General features: G+C 46.7%; 1 protein-coding gene across 2 annotated transcripts in view; it reads right to left on the bottom strand.

Annotated features, from left to right (window-relative positions):
- The window catches only part of EYA2 (EYA transcriptional coactivator and phosphatase 2), a 256,403-nt gene that overhangs the window by 148,893 nt on the left and 89,200 nt on the right, over positions 1-18,310 (bottom strand). For both annotated transcript variants that reach the window (XM_032606781.1, XM_032606780.1), the window contains exons 3-4: positions 14,676-14,718; positions 11,101-11,243 (exon numbers count right to left, since the gene is read on the bottom strand). In XM_032606781.1, coding sequence (XP_032462672.1) covers positions 11,101-11,243; positions 14,676-14,718 — 186 coding nt within the window. The remainder of the gene's footprint in view (positions 1-11,100; positions 11,244-14,675; positions 14,719-18,310) is intronic.

Genomic DNA, 18,310 nt, shown 5'->3' on the forward strand with positions numbered 1-18,310 from the left:
GAAGTCTAGGTTTTCTTTTCCTTCTCTTGATAGCTCTCAATAATGGGTGTGAAAGGATTTTCTGCACTAGATGGTGCTCAATTTCAGTGATGATAGTGACGACAGCAACAAGCTATATTTATACGGCACCTTCTTTTGCTTCATCTGCCAGGGATGGTTAACGGTGTATTCAGTACAGTCTGTCTCCTGGTGCAACTAGAGTCAAATCTAAACTCCTTGGGTGACGTGTTCCTACGTGGGCTCTGCTCACCCCTCTGACCTCTGCCTTCTCCAGGCTCCCTCCTCCCTCTGCTCAAGCCGTGTTCTCAGTCACTTCACTCATTTTAGTGTCTGAATGGAAATTCAAAGTAAGGAATATCACTGCTCATTCAGCCAGTCTCCTGATGATGGATTCTAGGTCGACTCCAATTTTTTTTTTTCTATCACAATCCAAGATAGAATGGACAACATTAGAATGTTTGTCTAGGATGGATACAAGAAGAGGAATTGCTAAGTCAGAGGGTACATCCATTTTTCATTTTTAACTAGACACAGACAAAACTGCAAGAATATGTCTTTAGACTCAGGGCCTTTGCACATGCTCTTCTCTCTGCCCTGGAATGCACTTCCCTCCACCCCCTTCTTTATCGGGCTAATGCCTTCTCATCCTTGATTTCTCAGCTTAAATGTTGCTCCCCCAGAAAGGTCTTCCATGACCTGAGTCAGCCCCCTGATTACTCCCTCCAGAGCACCCAGTTTTTTCTATGGCTCTCATCACAGTTCATGGGCTTAACATCTGTTCTTTCCTTAGGCTGAGAGCTCCAGGAGGGTGGGGGCTGGGCTGGGCTTGTCCACTGTGGCATCCCCACACCTGGCTCAGTGCCAGGCGCGCAGCAGGTGCTCAATAAATATCTGTCGAATGAATGAATGAATATGGAAGAAAACAAATGAAAAAATTTCACCTCTCCTTCTGTTTGCTGAAGTGGATGGATCATAAAATTCTAACCCATGAGAAAGGGGAGAGAATATGGTAGAGGCACACAAAAGGCTTAGTTCTGTAAATCAGGGTTGCCCATATTTGGTCCATGAACCAGTCACCAGCTCATGATGAGAAAGCACAGAAATTGAGAAGTAAGTATTTAGAAACTTTCATAGCAACTTGAAATTGCTATGGCATCTAAGGTCATATCTCTAGGCTTCTATTTTGTATGAGTTTTTTTTTAATTTCATTTTTTCTAGTAATTATTTTTGTTGCATTTTACCAAAGAGTCAGTCCATGATGAATTAGAAATTAAAAAGCAAAAAGCCCAAAACTGGTCTTTTACCTCCAGGTGAGAAGCACTGCTCTAAGAGATTCAGTTCAAAGGAAATCTGGTGATGGTCTGGTCTGAGGACAGGCTGGTGGCATCAGCTCTCCTGCCCTCTAAGCATTTCTCATGAATATCTTTATAGCAAAGAGAACAAGGCCTCCAAAGATGCTCAAGAACTACCTACAGGTTCCACTGTCTTCAGCTCATGGGAGTACAGAAGGGAGCATGTGCATTTCAAAGAGGTTGTCAGCCAGAGATGCACTGGGCATTCATTCATTCATTTCACAAACATGCAAAAAATAATACTCTACACCTGGGGTCAGCTAACTCTGGCCCATGGGCCGAAGGTGATCTGCTACCTGTTTTTGTAGATGAAGTTTTATTGAAACACAGATACAGGCATGCCTCAGAGATATTATGGGTTCAGTTCCAGACCACCACAATAAATCAAATATTGCAATGAAGCAAGTCACAAGGATTTTCTGGTTTCCTAGTGCATGTAACAGTTATGTTTACACTATACTGTAAATTAGCAACTGAATTTGTGTAATATTCTAAATCCTTTGTTGTCATTTCTGTAATCTTCACAGCATCTTCACCAGGAACAGATTCCATCTCAAGAAACCACTTTGTTTGCTCATCCATAAGAAGCAACTCCTCATCCAGTTTTATCATGAGTTTGCAGAAATTTAGTCCCGTCTTCAAGGACCCCACTTCGAATTCTGGTTCTCTTGCTATTTCTGCCACATCTGCAGTTACTTCATTTCCTTCACTGAAGTCTTGAACTTCTCAAAGTCATCCATTAGTGTTGGAATCAACTTCTTCCAAACTGCTATTAATGTTGACATTTTGACCTCTTCCCATGAATCACCATCTAGACTGGTGAATGCTTTCCTGAAGGTTTTCAATTCACTTTGCCCAGATCCATCAGAGGAATCACTATCTAAACCAACAACAGCCTTACAAAATGTGTTCCTGAATAATAAGATTTGAGAGTTGAAATGACTCCTGATCCATGGGCTACAGAGTGGACGCTGTGTTAGCAGGCATAAAAACAACATTCGTCTCATTGTACGTCTCCATCTTAGCTCTGGGGTGACCAGGTGCATGACCAATGAGCAGTAATATCTTGAAAGGGATCTTTTTTTCTGAGAGCTAGGTCTCAACAGTGGGCTTAAAATATTCAGTAAACCATGCTGTAAATGGATGTGTTCTCATTCAGGCTTTGTTGTTCCATTTATAGAGCACAGGCAGAGTAGATTTAGCATAATTCTTAAGGGCCCTAGGCTTTTCAGGATAGTAAATGAACACTGGCTTCAACTTAAAGTCAGCAGCTGCATTAGCCCCTAACAAGAGAGTCAGACTGTCCTTTGAAGCTTTAAAGCCAGGCATTGACTTCTCCTCTCTAGCTATGAAAGTTCTAAATGGCATTTTTTTTTTCCAGGTATGTGGTAAATTAGTGTTTCCTTTGTTTTATTTTAATTACAATTTCTTTCCTACTCAGAAACATTTTCAAAGTATGATATCTGCGTCACTTAAAAATAAACAATGGAAATAAATAGCACAGACATAAAGAATGATAAGGATGTGTGTTTCACGGAGCATCCTAAATACCTATTTGAAAATTCTGAAGTATTTGGAATATTTTCTTATTGAATATCTTAACTGTACATATCTATCACTGAGACATTTAACTGTACATATCTATCACTGAGACATTTATTTTAAACTAAAAAGTTCTTCCTTGTTTGTAAAAGTAGTACGTACCAGGCTTCATTGCATTTTTCTTTAAATATCCACAGTTGTTTTGTATATACTGTCAGAGTACAAGATTAATTATTTCTAAAGGGAATGAAACCTACGGAAAAGGGACAAAATTAACTCAGCATTCCCTTTTATTCAACAGAGCTATGGCACAGAAAAAAACAAAACAAAAAAATAAACAAGCGAGACAGATGGATGGGTAGGGTCAAAAAAGGGAGGAGAAAGGATAGGACCAGATCCTAGTGAGCTACAAATCTCACCAGAGGGTTGATGGAAATTGAGATTGGTGGATCAGGCCAGGAGACAGAGCTAAGTAGGAGAGGAGTTCTTAATAGAATCAAAAAGAGGGTTGGAAGTTAGGAAAGAGTAGTAGTAAATGTGATCATATGGAAAAGGGAATGGGTTCTTAAACCTGATACATAGCATCTTGTGAACATTAAAATATCTCTACAAGGATAGGTGTGTGCCTTCCACATTTCCCTCCAGGCTGTTTTTTTTTTTTTTTTTGCGGTACGCAGGCCTCTCACTGCTGTGGCCTCTCCCGCCGCACAGCACAGGCTCCGGACGCGCAGGCCCAGCGGCCATGGCTCACGGGCCCAGCCGCTCCGCGGCATGTGGGATCCTCCCGGACCGGGGCACGAACCCGCGTCCCCTGCATCGGCAGGCGGACTCTCAGCCACCGCGCCACCAGGGAAGCCCCCCCTCCAGGCTGTTTTGAATGTGCCTTGAATTCATATTCCACAGTTGCAGAACGAACTGCCACAAACTTAGTGGCTGAAAACAAAACTCATTTTTTCACTCACAATCCTGTAGGTCAGAAGTCTGGGTGGGCTCAACTGGGCTCCATGCTTAGAGTCTCACAAGGCTGAAATCAAAGTTTTGGGCAAACTGGGCTCTTATGTGGGAGCTCTGGGGAAGCATCCATTTCCAGGCTCATTGAGATTCTTGGAAAAATCCAGTTCCTGTATCTGCAGATTTGAAATCCCTTCATCCTTGCTGGCTGTCAGCTGGGGACCATTTTTGGCTCCTGGATTCCACCTCATTCCTTCTCACCCCCTCCATCTTCCAATCAGTAATGTTCCATCAAGTCCTTTCCATGACTTCCATCTCTCTGACTTCCTCTTCTGTCGCCAGCCACAGAAAATTTTCTGCTAAATGGCATTTTCGAATCAAAGGCTCCATCTACATTGATAATCTGTTGTCTAGTGTAGCCACCTTTATGACTTATCTCAGCTAGATCTTCTGGGTAACTTGCTGCAGCTTCTACATCAGCACTTGCTGCTTCACCTTGCACGTTTACGTCATGAAGCTGGCTTCCTTCCTTAAACCTCATGAACCCACCTCTGCTAGCTTTAAACTTTTCTTCTATAGCTTCCTCACCTCTCTCAGCCTTCAGAGAACTGACGAGAGTTAGGGCCTTGTGCTGGATTAGTCTTTTTTTTTTTTTTTTTTTTTTAACATCTTTATTGGGGTATAATTGCTTTACAATAGTGTGTTAGTTTCTGCTTTATAACAAAGTGAATCAGCTATACATATACATATGCTTCCATGTGTCTTCCCTCTTGCGTCTCCCTCCCTCCCACTCTCCCCATCCCACCCCTCCAGGCTGTCCCAAAGCCCCGAGCTAATATCCCTGTGCCTTGCGGCTGCTTGCCCCTAGCTATCTACCTTACTACGTTTGTTAGTGTGTATATGTCCATGACTCTCTCTCGCCCTGTCAAAACTCACCCTTCCCCCTCCCCATATCCTCAAGTCCGTTCTCCAGTAGGTCTGCGCCTCTATTCCTGTCTTATCCCTAGGTTCTTCATGACATTTTGCTAACACATATATATGGAATTTATGGATTAGTCTTTGGCTTAAGGGAATGTTGTGGCTGCTTTGATCTTCTATTCAGGCCACTAAAACTTTCTCCTTATCAGCAATAAGGCTGTTTCACTTTCTTACCATTCATGTGTTCACTGCAGTAGCACTTTTTAATGTCCTTCAAAACTTTTTCCTCTGTATTCACAGCTTGGCTACTGTTTGGCGCCAGAGGACCGGCTTCCAGCCTGTCTTGGATTTTGACATGCCTTCCTCACTAAGCTTAATCATTTTCCATTTTTTCTTATTTAAAGTGAGATATGCACGACTCTTTGTTATTCACTTGAATACTGTGAGGCCATTGTAGGGTTATTAATTGGCCTAATTTCATATTGTTGTGTGTCAGGGAATAGGGAGGCCCGAGGAGAGGGAGGGAGATGGAGGAAACGGCTGGTTGGTGGGGCAGTCAGTACACAACATTTATTGACTAAATTTGCCATCTTATACGGGCACATTTCATGGAGCCCCCAAACAATTACAATAGTAACACCAAAGACCACTGATCACAGATCACCATAACAAATATAGTAATAATGCAAAAGTTCAAGATATTGCCAAACTGTGACACAGAGACACGAAGTGAGCAAATGCTGTCGTAAAAATGGCACCAGCAGACTTGCTGGGAGCAGGGCTGCCACAAATCTTCAATCTGTAAAAAACGCAGTATCTATGAAGTGTAATAAAGCAAAGTGCAATAAAACAAGGTACGTCTGGACACCCATCCGTTTATGTATTATCTGTGGCTGCTTTCAAGATACAGGGTAGACCTGAATCGTTCTGATAGACACTGTATGGCCTGCAAAGCAAAAAATATTTATTATCAGGCTCTTTACAGAAAAAGACTGCCGACCTCTATTCTTCACAAAGTAATGCAGAGCAATGATAAACAGCAAATCCAGGGGCGAAAGGGAGGTACCCTCCCTTTATTTTTCATGTTGGATGGTCAGCTCATGGGTATCTGTAGTGCTACTCTTTACGCTTTTACATGTCTTAAATGTTGCGTAATAAATTGAGAAAAAAACTCCACACTCCTGACCTCCTTGCCTCTAGTTTGCTCAACTGTGTTATTATTTCCCTGCAGCTATTTAAACAAAGGTAATAATGCTATTTGCCAAGGAGCAAGGAGAAAAGTTTCCTGACAAGATTCAGCAAGGTTTGTCCAGACAGTGAGCAAACACTGCTTGCTCAGGCACAGGCATATGTGAAGGGAAAGGGTTTTTTTTATCCCAGCTGTCGTTACTTAGTGATGTGGACATTCCAGGTGTGTGTGTGTAGCAGCCTGGCTTCAGCTGTACTGACTGAACATTTCCCTTGGGCCAGGCCCTGTGAGCTAAACCCTTTATAGAGATCAGGGGTTGACACATGATGGCCCACTGCCTGTTTATGTAAATAAAGTTTTATTAGAACACAGACACACCCATTAGTTCACATATTGTTTGGCTGCTTTCATGCTTCAATGGCAGTGTTGAGTGGCCCAGAAAGCTGAAAATATTTATGAGCTGGCCCTTTACAGAGAAAAGGTAGCTGATCCCCCCAATGTAGATGATCTCATTTAATGCAACAACAATCATTAGGAAGCCAGACTTAGTATCACTCCCATTGTATGAAGGAGGAAAACTGCCCAGAGTCTGAGGACCAGCAAGGGGCAGAGGTGAGGTGTGAACCCAGAACGTGTGATCTTACCACTTACGCTGTATTGTTAGGGCACAGAGCCTCTGAAAGTAACTGGGACTGTAAAATGACTTTGAACCAAATGAATTTCCACCGGATGCCATGTTTTGTCTGGGAACAGGGTGAGTTTTCTCTTTCATGCTGAAAAATAATCCAGCTTCATGTTTCTTGGCTGTCAGCCAGGCAGGGTAACTTACGTGTGATTTTATCACAAGTCTTCTGGTACAGGAGGGACAGAAGTTAGAAGAGATGCCCACACCAGTTGGCCAAGGTCTGTCATAGGTAATCCCCCAGGATTTCTGGAATGTGTGCTCAGGCAGCGGAGCTCAGCAGTGAAGGGCTTAGACTCCAGATCCAGGCTGCCTGGGTATAATTCCGCCTCTGCCACCGACCAACTGGGGGACCTTAGGCGAGTTATTTATCCTCTCTGAGCCTCCATTTATTTGTACCTTGAAAGAGGATAACGATGGGACTTCCCTTGGAGGGTTGAGTGGGGGTTTAAAAGGACAAGTAGACACAGAGCCCTGAGAACTGTGGGTGGCAGCATCTCAGTGATGCAGCATCTCAAAGATGCAGTATCTCAGGGAATACCCTGGGGGTCCAGTGTTTAGGACTTCATGCTCTCACTGCTGAGGGTCTGGTTTCAGTCCCTGGTCACGGAACTAAGATCCCACAAGCTGTGTGGCGCAGCCAAAAAAAAAAAGCGTTTTTTTTTTTTTTTGAAGATGAAGCATCTCAGTGATACAGCATCTCAATGATGGTGTCCATGACCAACGCCTGACCAGGTGCTCTGTGATCTGTCACTCCTAACTCCACAACTGCTCTTGAATATGTCTACTTCTGTCTGTTCACTGCCCCCCAGGTCTCCACCATGGCTCTACTCCAGACTTTATCAGTCTCCCAACCTACCTTCCTGTTTCTCCTCTTGCTTCCCTCCAATCCAACCTCCCCACAGCAGCCAAAGTGATCTTTAAAAAACCCAGATTGTATCAGATAGCCCTGTGTTTATAAATCTGCCAATGAGTTCCTGCTTCACTTGGAATAAAATCCTTCCCAGGCGCTAAGGCTCTGCCCACCTCGCCTACCTCATCTGTGTACTGTGTTCCAGCCACTGGGCTTCCTGGATTTGCCAAGTCCATCTTCCCAGGGGTGGTCGCCTCGGCCTGGACACCCTCCCTCCCGTGCTTACGAATGGTCACCTCTCAGTTCTCAGCTGAATCAGCTCCTCATGTAAAAGGCCTTCCCTGGCGCTAGAACCTATATTAAATCTTGCTTGTTCTTTACCCTTTCACAGCCTTCTTGTCTTCCTTTATATCACGCGTCATAATTTGAAATAACACCTACAATTTTTAAAAGTTCATGTAATTTCTTTCTTCCTCTAGGCTAGAGGTTGCAAACTTAAATGTCTTCAGGGGACAGGCAACTAACTCAAGTGAGTAATGAGGGTGGGGGAGGACTGGGGTGAACACAGGCTAATAGGGTCAGCCCTACTCAGAGCCACCTACCCCTGACACAAAAAATGTGGGCCCAGTGCTGCCCCATCATCTGTCGTTTTTTAAAAGACATTAGGAATATAAACTTCTATGTAAACATTTTCCATTTAAAAATTGGCAATTAATTTTTTAAATGTCAAGTATATTTTATAGGTTAAAAAAAATATCCAAGGGCCACATTATCTGTTGGCCTTCACTTTCCAGCCTCTGTTCTAGACTGTAAGCTCCACAAACACAGGGCCCATTCTGCTTGTTGACCATTGTATACTCAGCACATGACCCAATGCTGAATGAATGAATGAATGAATGAACAAAAGCACAGGGCAGAGGAAGGGAGGGAGGAAAAAAATTCAAGAGTCAGTCTCTGCACTGAAGCCACACCATCTAGTTGGCAAGACAAGATGATCTGATTAATTTAACCGTTGAAGAAGCTGAGGTGTGGAGAAGCCAGGGGCAGTTGAGTCTGGAAGGAAGGCCTCCTGCCTGCAATCCTGTTCTTTCCACTGGATACCATGGATTTGGGTGGATCGGAAAGCCATTTGTATGGATGTCTGTGCTTTCTGCCTGCCCCCTCCTCCTCTGGGGACCACCCCTTCCTCGCACTCAGATCAGTTCTCTGGGGTGAGCCTGACCTGATCATTGGGTGGACATGGGGCCATCCAGAGCATTCCATCTTTCTGCCCCAGGGTCTGACCACGGGAGTCCAGGTAGAGAGATCTCTGGGACAATGTGGCAAGTCCTGGACAGCGGAGGCTCTCTTTTTGGGGAGTTCCAGCCTGCAACTGCTAGGGCTGCCTTTGGCACCACAGTGGAGAGCCTGCCTGAGACGGAAGCCCACACAAAGGGAAGCAGAGAGACTAATTCCTCCTATTATCATACCTGGATCGAACCCTGCCTGAAGCTAAAGCCCTAAGATTTTTCTGCTCCGTTTGCAATAAACATCCTTATTTTCTTAAGTTAATTAGCATTGGATTTTTGTTGTTTGCTACCAAAAGGGCTTTGGTTGATACATCAATTAAGATGGGAAGAAATCACATGAATAAAAGCCACAGGGGCTTCCCTGGTGGCGCAGTGGTTGGGGGTCCGCCTGCCGATGCAGGGGACACGGGTTCGTGCCCCGGTCCGGGAAGATCTCACATGCCGCGGAGCGGCTGGGCCTGTGAGCCATGGCCACTGAGCCTGCGCATCTAGAGCCTATGCTCTGCAACGGGAGAGGCCACAACAGTGAGAGGCCCGCGTACCGCAAAAAAAACAACAAAAAAACCCCCAGTGTGGGCTTCCCTGGTGGCGCAGTGGTTGAGAGTCCGCCTGCCGATGCGGGGGACACGGGTTCGTGCCCCGGTCCGGGAAGATCCCACATGCCGCGGAGAGGATAGGCCTGTGAGCCATGGCCGCTGGGCCTGCGCGTCCGGAGCCTGTGCTCCGCAACGGGAGAGGCCACAGCAGTGAGAGGCCCGCGTACCGCAAAAAAAAAAAAAAAAAAAAAAAAAAAAAAGAATGTGGAAAAAAAAAAAAAAAAAAACCCCCAGTGTGATGGTTAATCTTATGTGTCAACTTGGACCACGGGGTGTCTAGACATTTGGTCACACATCATACTGTGTCTGTGAGGGTGTTTCTGGATGAGATTAATTTGAATCAGTGGACTGAGTAAAGCAGATTGCCCTCCCTGATGTTGGTGGGCCCCATCCAATCAACCGGAAAGCTGAATAGAACAACAGACTAAGTAAGAGGGAACTCCTTCTGTCTGAGTGCTGAGCTGCGACATTGGTCTTTTCCTGTCTTCAGACTCCAACTGAAAAATGAGCTCTTCCTGGGCTTGGGCCTGCCGGCTTTCGGACTAGAACTTACAACATCAGCCCTCCTGTTTCTCAGGCCTTCAGACTCAGGCTGGAATGACATCCTCTTCCATCTCCTGGGTCTTTAGCTGGCCAACTGCAGATCTAGGGACTTCTCAGCCTCCATTATCGGGTGAGCCAATTCCTATGATAAATGTATCTCTCTGTCTCAGCTCCATCCCATTGGTTCTGTTTCTCTGGAGAACCCTGACGAATGCTCACAGGGACAGGTGAGCAGTGGATGGTGAGCCTAGTTCACTGAGCCTCCAGTTCTTGGCAATAGCGTTCTGACTGTCAAGGTTGCACTGTCTCTTGTTTTTGCCTTCCCAGCATCCATTTTTCCTTCTTCTGATACCACCACTGGGTTTTCCTTTAAGAGAACCATCCCTTCCTCATATACAATCCATATGCTTCACCCTCCGATCACCTCCCTCACCTCTACCTCCTTGCTTGTGCCAAGGGTCAACACTGGATTCTGGTGGAACTACTGGGAAAGATGAGATGTGCTTCTGCTGAGCGTGCTGAGCTGAAAGCATGCAAACCTGGAGTTGACAGGTACAATCTTTGCTGTCACATGGGAAGAACCCATGTGGAGGTAAAGACAACTCAGAGGAAAACATCTGAAGATGGAGTGAGACATCTTCCTCGTGATATCATTCAAGCACCTGGATCCAGCCATACCTGCTATCAGTCGTATCCCCAAATTTACCAGTATGTGAATCATTAAATTTCCATTTTCCCTAAGCCAGCTTGGGTTGTGTCTTACTCTTGCAGTCAAAAGAGGTCTTGATATAGTCTCTAGATCTTGAACCATATATATATATATTTTTTGGCGGTATGTGGGCCTCTCACTGTTGTGGCCTCTCCCGTTGCGGAGCACAGGCTCCGGACGCGCAGGCTCAGCGGCCATGGCTCATGGGTCCAGCCGCTCCGTGGCATGTGGGATCCTCCCGGACCGGGGCAGAACCCGTGTCCCCTGCATCGGCAGGTGGACTCTCAACCAGTGCGCCACCAGGGAAGCCCTAGATCTTGAACCGTATTTAAAGTGTCTGTCCTTCCCCTCTATCTCCAATCCAAAATTAGTCTGGCTGCATTATCATTCTGCATTTCACTGAAGCAACAGGGCAAAATAAAGACCATGATGGTGGGGATCCCAGGGGGAAAGCAAGAGCTTGGTCAGGTACTCACTGTAAGAAGGGATTCCATAGGCTTGTGCTGGAGGTGGGTAAGCTGTGTAGGGCGTGGCCTGCTGGATCCCCGCACTGTACTGAGTCTGGCCGTAGGCTGCCATGGCAGTGGGATGCTGGCTGTGCAGGACACGTGGGCAAGGTCTGCATGGAAGGAGAGAAGATGAAATCTCCAAGCCCAAGCCCAACCCAGCATCCCTCCCCTCTTATTCTGGTAACACCACCACCGCTATTTTCCTTTGGGGGTATTCTTTTCTTTTCTTCTTCTTCTTATTTTTTGGCCACTTGGCTTGCAGGATCTTAGTTCCCTGACCAGGGATTGAACCTGGGCCCCAGCAGTGAAAGCACCGAGTCCTAATCACTGGACCGCCAGGGAATTCCCTGGGTATTCACTCTTTCCAGGGGAGAGACAGCTTACATGTTCATCAAATCCTATTTCATTTTCCTTTCCTGGGCACCAGGAAGATTACATTTCCTGTCTCCCTTGCAGTCAGATTCAACCACATGACTGGGTTCTGCCTGACAGAATGCATAAACCACTCATAGGTCTGGCCAATAACACCATCCCCTCTCCTCTTTGGGCAGCAACTGTGGAGGGTACCAGTTGAGAGGGCGGAGCCAACACAGTTACATCCTGGATCCCTGAGTCAGCTTGTGGAGGAGAGGTGTGCTGGAGAGTTTCCTGGGATTCACATTGGACTTTATATAAGAAACAAACCTTTGTTGTGCTAAGCCACTGAGACCAAGGTTTATTGATTACTGCAGTATAGTCTATTCTACTGTGACTATCTACCCTAATTTAGACACCTTCCCAATTGATTGTAGCTTTGACAGCATTGTCATTCAAGATGCCCTGCTCCTGGCCATGGGGTGGGCACATGGTACAAGATCATCCAATCAGACTCTATTCTGGGAATTTACATCTTGGGCTGAATAATTCATTCCAACAACCACATTCTGAAGAGACTGTATTTTAGTTCCTTCCCATTGCCTGGATCCTAGAAGCTGTCCTACTCTTGGTCTTTCTCAAGGCCTGATTATTCCACTTTTGCTTCCATTGTGAGCTACTCCAGATCTTCCAAAAAAAGTCCTTTTGTGTTTACATCAGCTGGGGTCTATTTCTGTTACTTGCGACCAAAGAAAGAAAATGGATTCCTTACTCCAAGATGAATAATGGGTTTCATGAAGGGCTAGGATTTAACGGGCCACTGACCTAAGACATCTGGAATATAATGACTGCTAGTGATCACTGCGCTCTGACCACGGGCTACGAGCTGTGTCACGTGGGCCTAATATGTGCACTGAATCGCATCGGATACTGATACCAACTCTCTGGGGTAGAGGCTCTTCTAACTCCCATTTTAGAGAAGAGAAAACTGAAGTTCAGAAACCGCAAGTCACAGCTAGAAAGTGGGAAATCTGGAACTTAAACTCGTAAGTCTGACTCCAGAGCCCACACTTGTAATCACGAAGCTTTGCTGCTTCTCAGTGATGGGCCTGGGATTGACTCAGTCCTGTATTTATTACTCCTGTAGGGAGCAATAAATAAAGTCAAGGTAGGTTGTTATAACAGGAAGGGGACAAGATGGTGAATCTATGGATATAATTTCTTTGGCCAGTGCAATTTTTTCTTAATTTGAAGTTGCCAATATTTTAAAACCAGAAGATTCACACACACACACTCTCTCTCTCTCTCTCTCTCTCTCTCTCTCTATTTCCCTTTTCTCTTGCAAAGCACATGCTTTGGAAAGCCTGGGTCTGCTCTGTGTGCTGCCATCAATTCTTGGGCCTACGATACGCCAGGCACTGTCCCAATTATTGCATGTAGACTGGCTCATTTAAACCTGATAGCAACTGTGACAGCTCTTGGAGGCAGTTACTACTCCCATCCCCATTTTACAGATAAGAAAACTGAGGCAGAGTGAGATGAAGGAACCAAAAGCACACAGCTGATACACAATTTGAACCCTGGCTCCAGAGGCCACGCCCTTAACCACTCCACCTCTCTACAACCTGACAAACTGTATCTAACTATCCTGGCCACAAGTTTATCAGTAGATGGTCACGAGATTCCCAAACCTGTATCTGATTCCATTTTGATTACATCACCTTAGTAAAAACCTGTTGGTTTCCAGAGCTCCTCCTACATACGAAGCCTGATGGCAGGCGTGAGACAGATGCAAAAGTTCGCGGAATTATAAAAACATGTTCTCAGGCCCTCTTTCTTTTTGACAACTACTGTGCCGAAGGGCTGGGGAACTTGTTCCAAGATGCATAAGAAACTTGTTTGCGCTGGAGACGCCAGAATCAGTAATGGAAGGCGTTTTAGCAGTCAAGATTCTTACCCTGTGAGGTGCTTGGAAACGCATCTGGAGCACTGGGACTTAGTGCTGAGCAGAGAACCTTAATTGAAAATGTTCCCAACTTATACCTGTCTTTGGAAGTAGAAGGTGGAAATTGGAGATGATCAACTCCTGCTTCCCATCAAAACCGATGTGAAATTCTCGGATTAAACTGGGGCTCAAGTGAAAAGCCAGAGAGAGGACAGTGGAGCTCTCTAACCCCAAGGCCATAAAACAAGTTAGGTAGATTTAACAGACCTCAGTTGCTACCGACAACCCCCAAAACATCTTCTGGAGGGAAAGGAAGGCTGAGAAAGTGTGTTCCTTATAAACAGCTTCTACGGTCTCATCCAGAGAGGAGCATGTCCAGCTATGGAGGAGCTGAGTATCCAGACTGAGGGCCATGCTGACCGTCCTGCCAAACCCGGGGCTTCTCACACTAGAGGGTGCGGATGGGCAGCCCCTGAGGACCCTGGGTAAGCCCTGTCCAGCACTGGGCTCCCACTAACCCCTGCGCATGGCTCTGGTGGAGCATTTGTACCATCCACTCTATTGAGATCTCTGATCTACTGGTCTCTGTCCCCACTAGACTGGAAGCTCTCCGAGGGTAGGGACTGTGTCTCACTGATCTCGCGAGTCTCCAGTGCTCCTATGAGATTTGGTACCAAGGAGTGTTGGGTGAATGTTGGAGCAGGAAGAGGGAGGAAGGAGCGGGGAGGAGGGGGGAAGAAGGATAGAGAGGGGCAGGGAGAGAAAGATGGGGCAGGAGGAAGGAAGAGGAGGGAGAGCACGAGAGAGAGAGAGAGGGCAAAGAGAGAGGGAGGGAGACAGAAAAGGAGAGAGAGGGAAGGAGGGAGAAAAGACAAGAGAGGGAGAGACAGAGAAGCAGGAAGGGAGAGAGGAATTGAGAAAGTCTGTGATAGGAAAGGACAGGAAGGAAAGGAGGAAAAGACTGAAAAAAAGAAGAAAGAAGAAAACAACAGCCAACACTCTCAGGAAAGCCTGCTCCAGACCCCTTTCTAAGCGCCCTTTATGTGGGGCAGGCATCATGCTTGCCCCCCTTTTCCAGATGGCGAGACTGAGGCCTGGGGAGGTGGGGTCGTTTGCTCAAGGTCACTCAGCCAGTAAGAGTAGTGCTGGGATTCTTTTCTAGGGAGTCTGGTTCCAGAGCCTCTGCCCTCCAAGAAAGAGAGAGGGAGAGAGCGTGAAAGGGAGATAAAGCAAGGGTACTCACCTTGCAAAGAGCTGGGACACACTCAGAGCCGATGTAGTGATGCCTGGAGGGGAAAAAGAAAAACATTTGAAGGGCTTGAGCTGTCAGAGCGATGTTCCCCAGAAGCTATGACTTCAGACGCCAGGTTGAGGGGGAAGAAACTCATAGAGTTGCTGCCAGGGACTTTCTCAACCACACAAGCTTATCTGAGGCACACCATTGTAGCACTCTCCTTCTTGAAAACCTTTTCTGGGTGTGCTTTGTCTCCAGATACTAACTGAAGGACTATGTATAAAGAACCTGTAGCATCTTGAAACATCAGAGTAGAATCCGTCTCCCCACCCATTGTACAGATGGAGAAAGGAGGGCAAAGAGACAGAAAAAACGTGCTTGAGCCACGTAACACGACTAGTTGTCAGCTGGCGCCATTTCTACTCCTGGATGAAGACCCACTCCCTTCCTTGCCTTAAAGGCAACCTCAGAAACCTAGAAAGGCACACACTGGTTGGCTCTGATTATCCAACACCTATTTTCCTTCTTCTTCTGATGTCACCTTGATATTCCTCCTCTCCTTCCCCAGTTTCAGTTCACTGGGTTCAGGTGGGGCTGGCCCCAGCACTTAGGGGAGGCACATCTTGGATTATCTCCTAGGCTCCAGCTAGAGTGTGGGGCAGGGAGATGGAAGGGACCTGAGGTCCTGATACAAGTGCTCTACACTGTATCTCTGGGCACTCAGCCTCCAACCATGGTTGGGAAGCAATAATCAGGAGATGATGAAAACGTGATAGGATTTTGCTGGGAGAGACATTTCCAAGAGGGTAATTTTACAAACGAACAGTCCACTGGGGAGGGTTTTGTGCTGTGTCATTTTAAATAACACAGTACAATATGCCCTCAGCGTGGAGCCCTGGCAAGTTCCAGATGATGTGTCTACTGATTGCACCAACCTGCCGATTCACACTCCCTGGTACGTAGGGCAGTGGCTGAGGTGTCCCTGTGCCTCCTGAGAAATGCCCCAAGCCCTCCAGAGCTCTGAGCCTCTCTGTAAACCAACCTGCAATTCCAACACTCAGTAAGTAACGAGACTTCGGGCAGACTGCCTATAGTCTCTGGGCCTCAGGGTACCCTCCTGCGAAATGGGGAAAAAACATTTATCTCACAAGGATGCGCGAGGATTAAATGAGACGATGATGATGATGATGGCGACCGTATGCATCATTTACCCAGTGCTTGTTACATGCCAAGCTGCCTTCTAAATCCATTACCTGGATTATTCTAATCCTCATAACCACCCCTTGAGGAGGGTTCTCTTCACGTCCCCATGTTACAGACGAAGAGCAGGAGGTGCAGAGTTTACGTAACTCACTCAAAGCCACACAGGTCCTAAAGGGTGGAGCTGTGATCTGAACTCAGGTGCTGGCTCCTGACTCTGGCTTCCCAACCAGGACACAGCAGCCCACAATGACAATCACCATCATAACAGCAACCAGCACCCGCTTAGATGTTCACCATGTGCCAGGCCCGTGTTAACTGCCTACACGCACGGACTCATTTAATCGTCGTGGCAATGCTACAAGGCCGACAGTGTCATTATCCCCATCGCACTGACGAGGAAGCTGAGGGTCCAAAGGCTAAGTGCCTTGCTCAAGCCACACAGCCTGTGGACATGGGAACTGGGACTTGAACCCAAGGGCTGTCTGAGTCCCAAGTCCATCTCCTTAATCACCTCCCTGGCAGAGTCACATTCTGTTCGAGTCCCAAGCCACCGGGGTGAGAGGGTGAGTCCTGAAGTCCAGCTGGTCCAGTGGGAAAGAATCTGCCTTACAATGCAGGGGACGTGGGTTCAATCCCTGGTCAGGGAACTAAGATCTCACATGCCACGGGGCAGCTGATCCCGCGCCACAACTACTGAGCTCGTGTGCCGCAACTAGGGAGCCCGCGTGTCGCAAACTATAGAGCCCATGTGCCCTGGAGCCTGCGTGCCACAACTAGAGAAGAGAAAACCTGCATGCCACAATTAGAGAGAAGCCTGCGCGCTGCAATGAAGAGCCCACGCACTTCAACGAAAGATCCCGCGTGCTGCAACGAAAGATCCCACGTGCTGCAACAAAAGATCCCGCGTACCGCAACTAAGACCCGACACAAACATAAATGAAATACAAAGATAAATAATATATAAATCTTAAAAAAAAAAAAGGCTGGACAGCATTAGCGTATATTGCTCATAGTAAGGAGGAGTTGTGGGATACTTTTGTTCCAGTTGTAGACGTGAGAGTGTGTTGTGTGTGCTGAATGCCTGTGTAAAAATATGTTTCTTACTATGTGTCATATTTTTAAGAAGTCGGGACAGCAGGGATCTAACTCCAAGGAAAGGTGCCGGTGCACAGTAGGTGCTCACTCGCTGCTCGTTTCCCTGCTCCGGGTTTCCTGCCCCAGGCAGAGCCTCCCACATCCCCTTCCTCCTCCTCCCACAGGATGGTCTCATTCTGAAAGAGCCCCAGTCTCATTACTGGTAAAAGCCCATGATTTGAGTTATGTTTAGTAATATATAAGTTACTGAATTAAACATTTTGAATATGTTTTCTTTAATAAATATGTAAATATTCATAAAAATCGACATCTATGGAAACAGTCCTAGGGGCTTAGATTAACTCGGCATTCTAGAAATCTGAAGCAAGCATCTCCCCCAGCCCCCAACCTCTGCACCCTGATTTGCATGTTCACCTCGCTCCCCCTCCTCTGTTCCTCTGAACTGTTATGCAATCAGCCTTCCCTACCAGGGCAGTTCTCCCTCTCCTGCTGTGCAAACCTATGGTCCTCTTCCACCCCAGCAACCCCCAGGAAGACTGCAAGGAAGAAACAGGCATTTAGTCAGTGCTAAGAGATTTTCCTTCTGCAGACCGTGTGATTTTTGAAAAGCACAGGCTCTTTTTTCTTTTTTTAAAACTGGTATCACATTTAACTTTTTTATCCTGGGACACTTGGGAGAATTGAGAACCTGGGAAATGAACGCATTATATATAGATAGAATAATCTCCTTCCCTTTCGTTCCCTCCCTTTCTTCTTCCTTTTTTCGCTGGCAAGGATGGCACAGACCTCATGGAGACTCCTGACGGTCCATGCCAATGTAGGGCCCCCAAGCTCCTTCCCTTCCTCAGGGACCTGGGGTGGGACTGTGTAAAGGACAACCATGCTCAGTGCTTTGCGTGCAAAGGTGGAGCAGGGACTCCCCAAGAGCAGAGAGCCTCTCTCTTCCTCTGAAGTTCTTGCTGTGGTTCAGGGCTGTTAGTCCGCAGATGTCCTGTGGACCAGGAGGCCATCTGTCATCTGCGTACTAGGCAATGGGCCTGACAGTGATTGTGTGGGCAACGCACGCTCCAGCGTGAAAGGTGGAGGAGTGGGCATCATTGTTTAAGTCGCAGGAACAACCTCGTCCTCAACGTAGCCCAGGACGTCTTTCGGTGATCCCCTAGATGCCCTCATCACCACTTTCTGGATGCTGCTGTGTTTGACAGCTTCCTCCAAATGGTGAGTCAGAGCCAGACAGACACACTGAAGTGGAGACATGGGAGGCCATGCCATAGAGCGTCCCATGCAGCTCAGGAATGATCTGGCTCATAGACACGGCAATGCCAATTGGATGCAGGCACGATGCT

Source organism: Phocoena sinus, chromosome 15, assembly GCF_008692025.1.
Source record: "Phocoena sinus isolate mPhoSin1 chromosome 15, mPhoSin1.pri, whole genome shotgun sequence".
NCBI lineage: Eukaryota > Metazoa > Chordata > Mammalia > Artiodactyla > Phocoenidae > Phocoena > Phocoena sinus.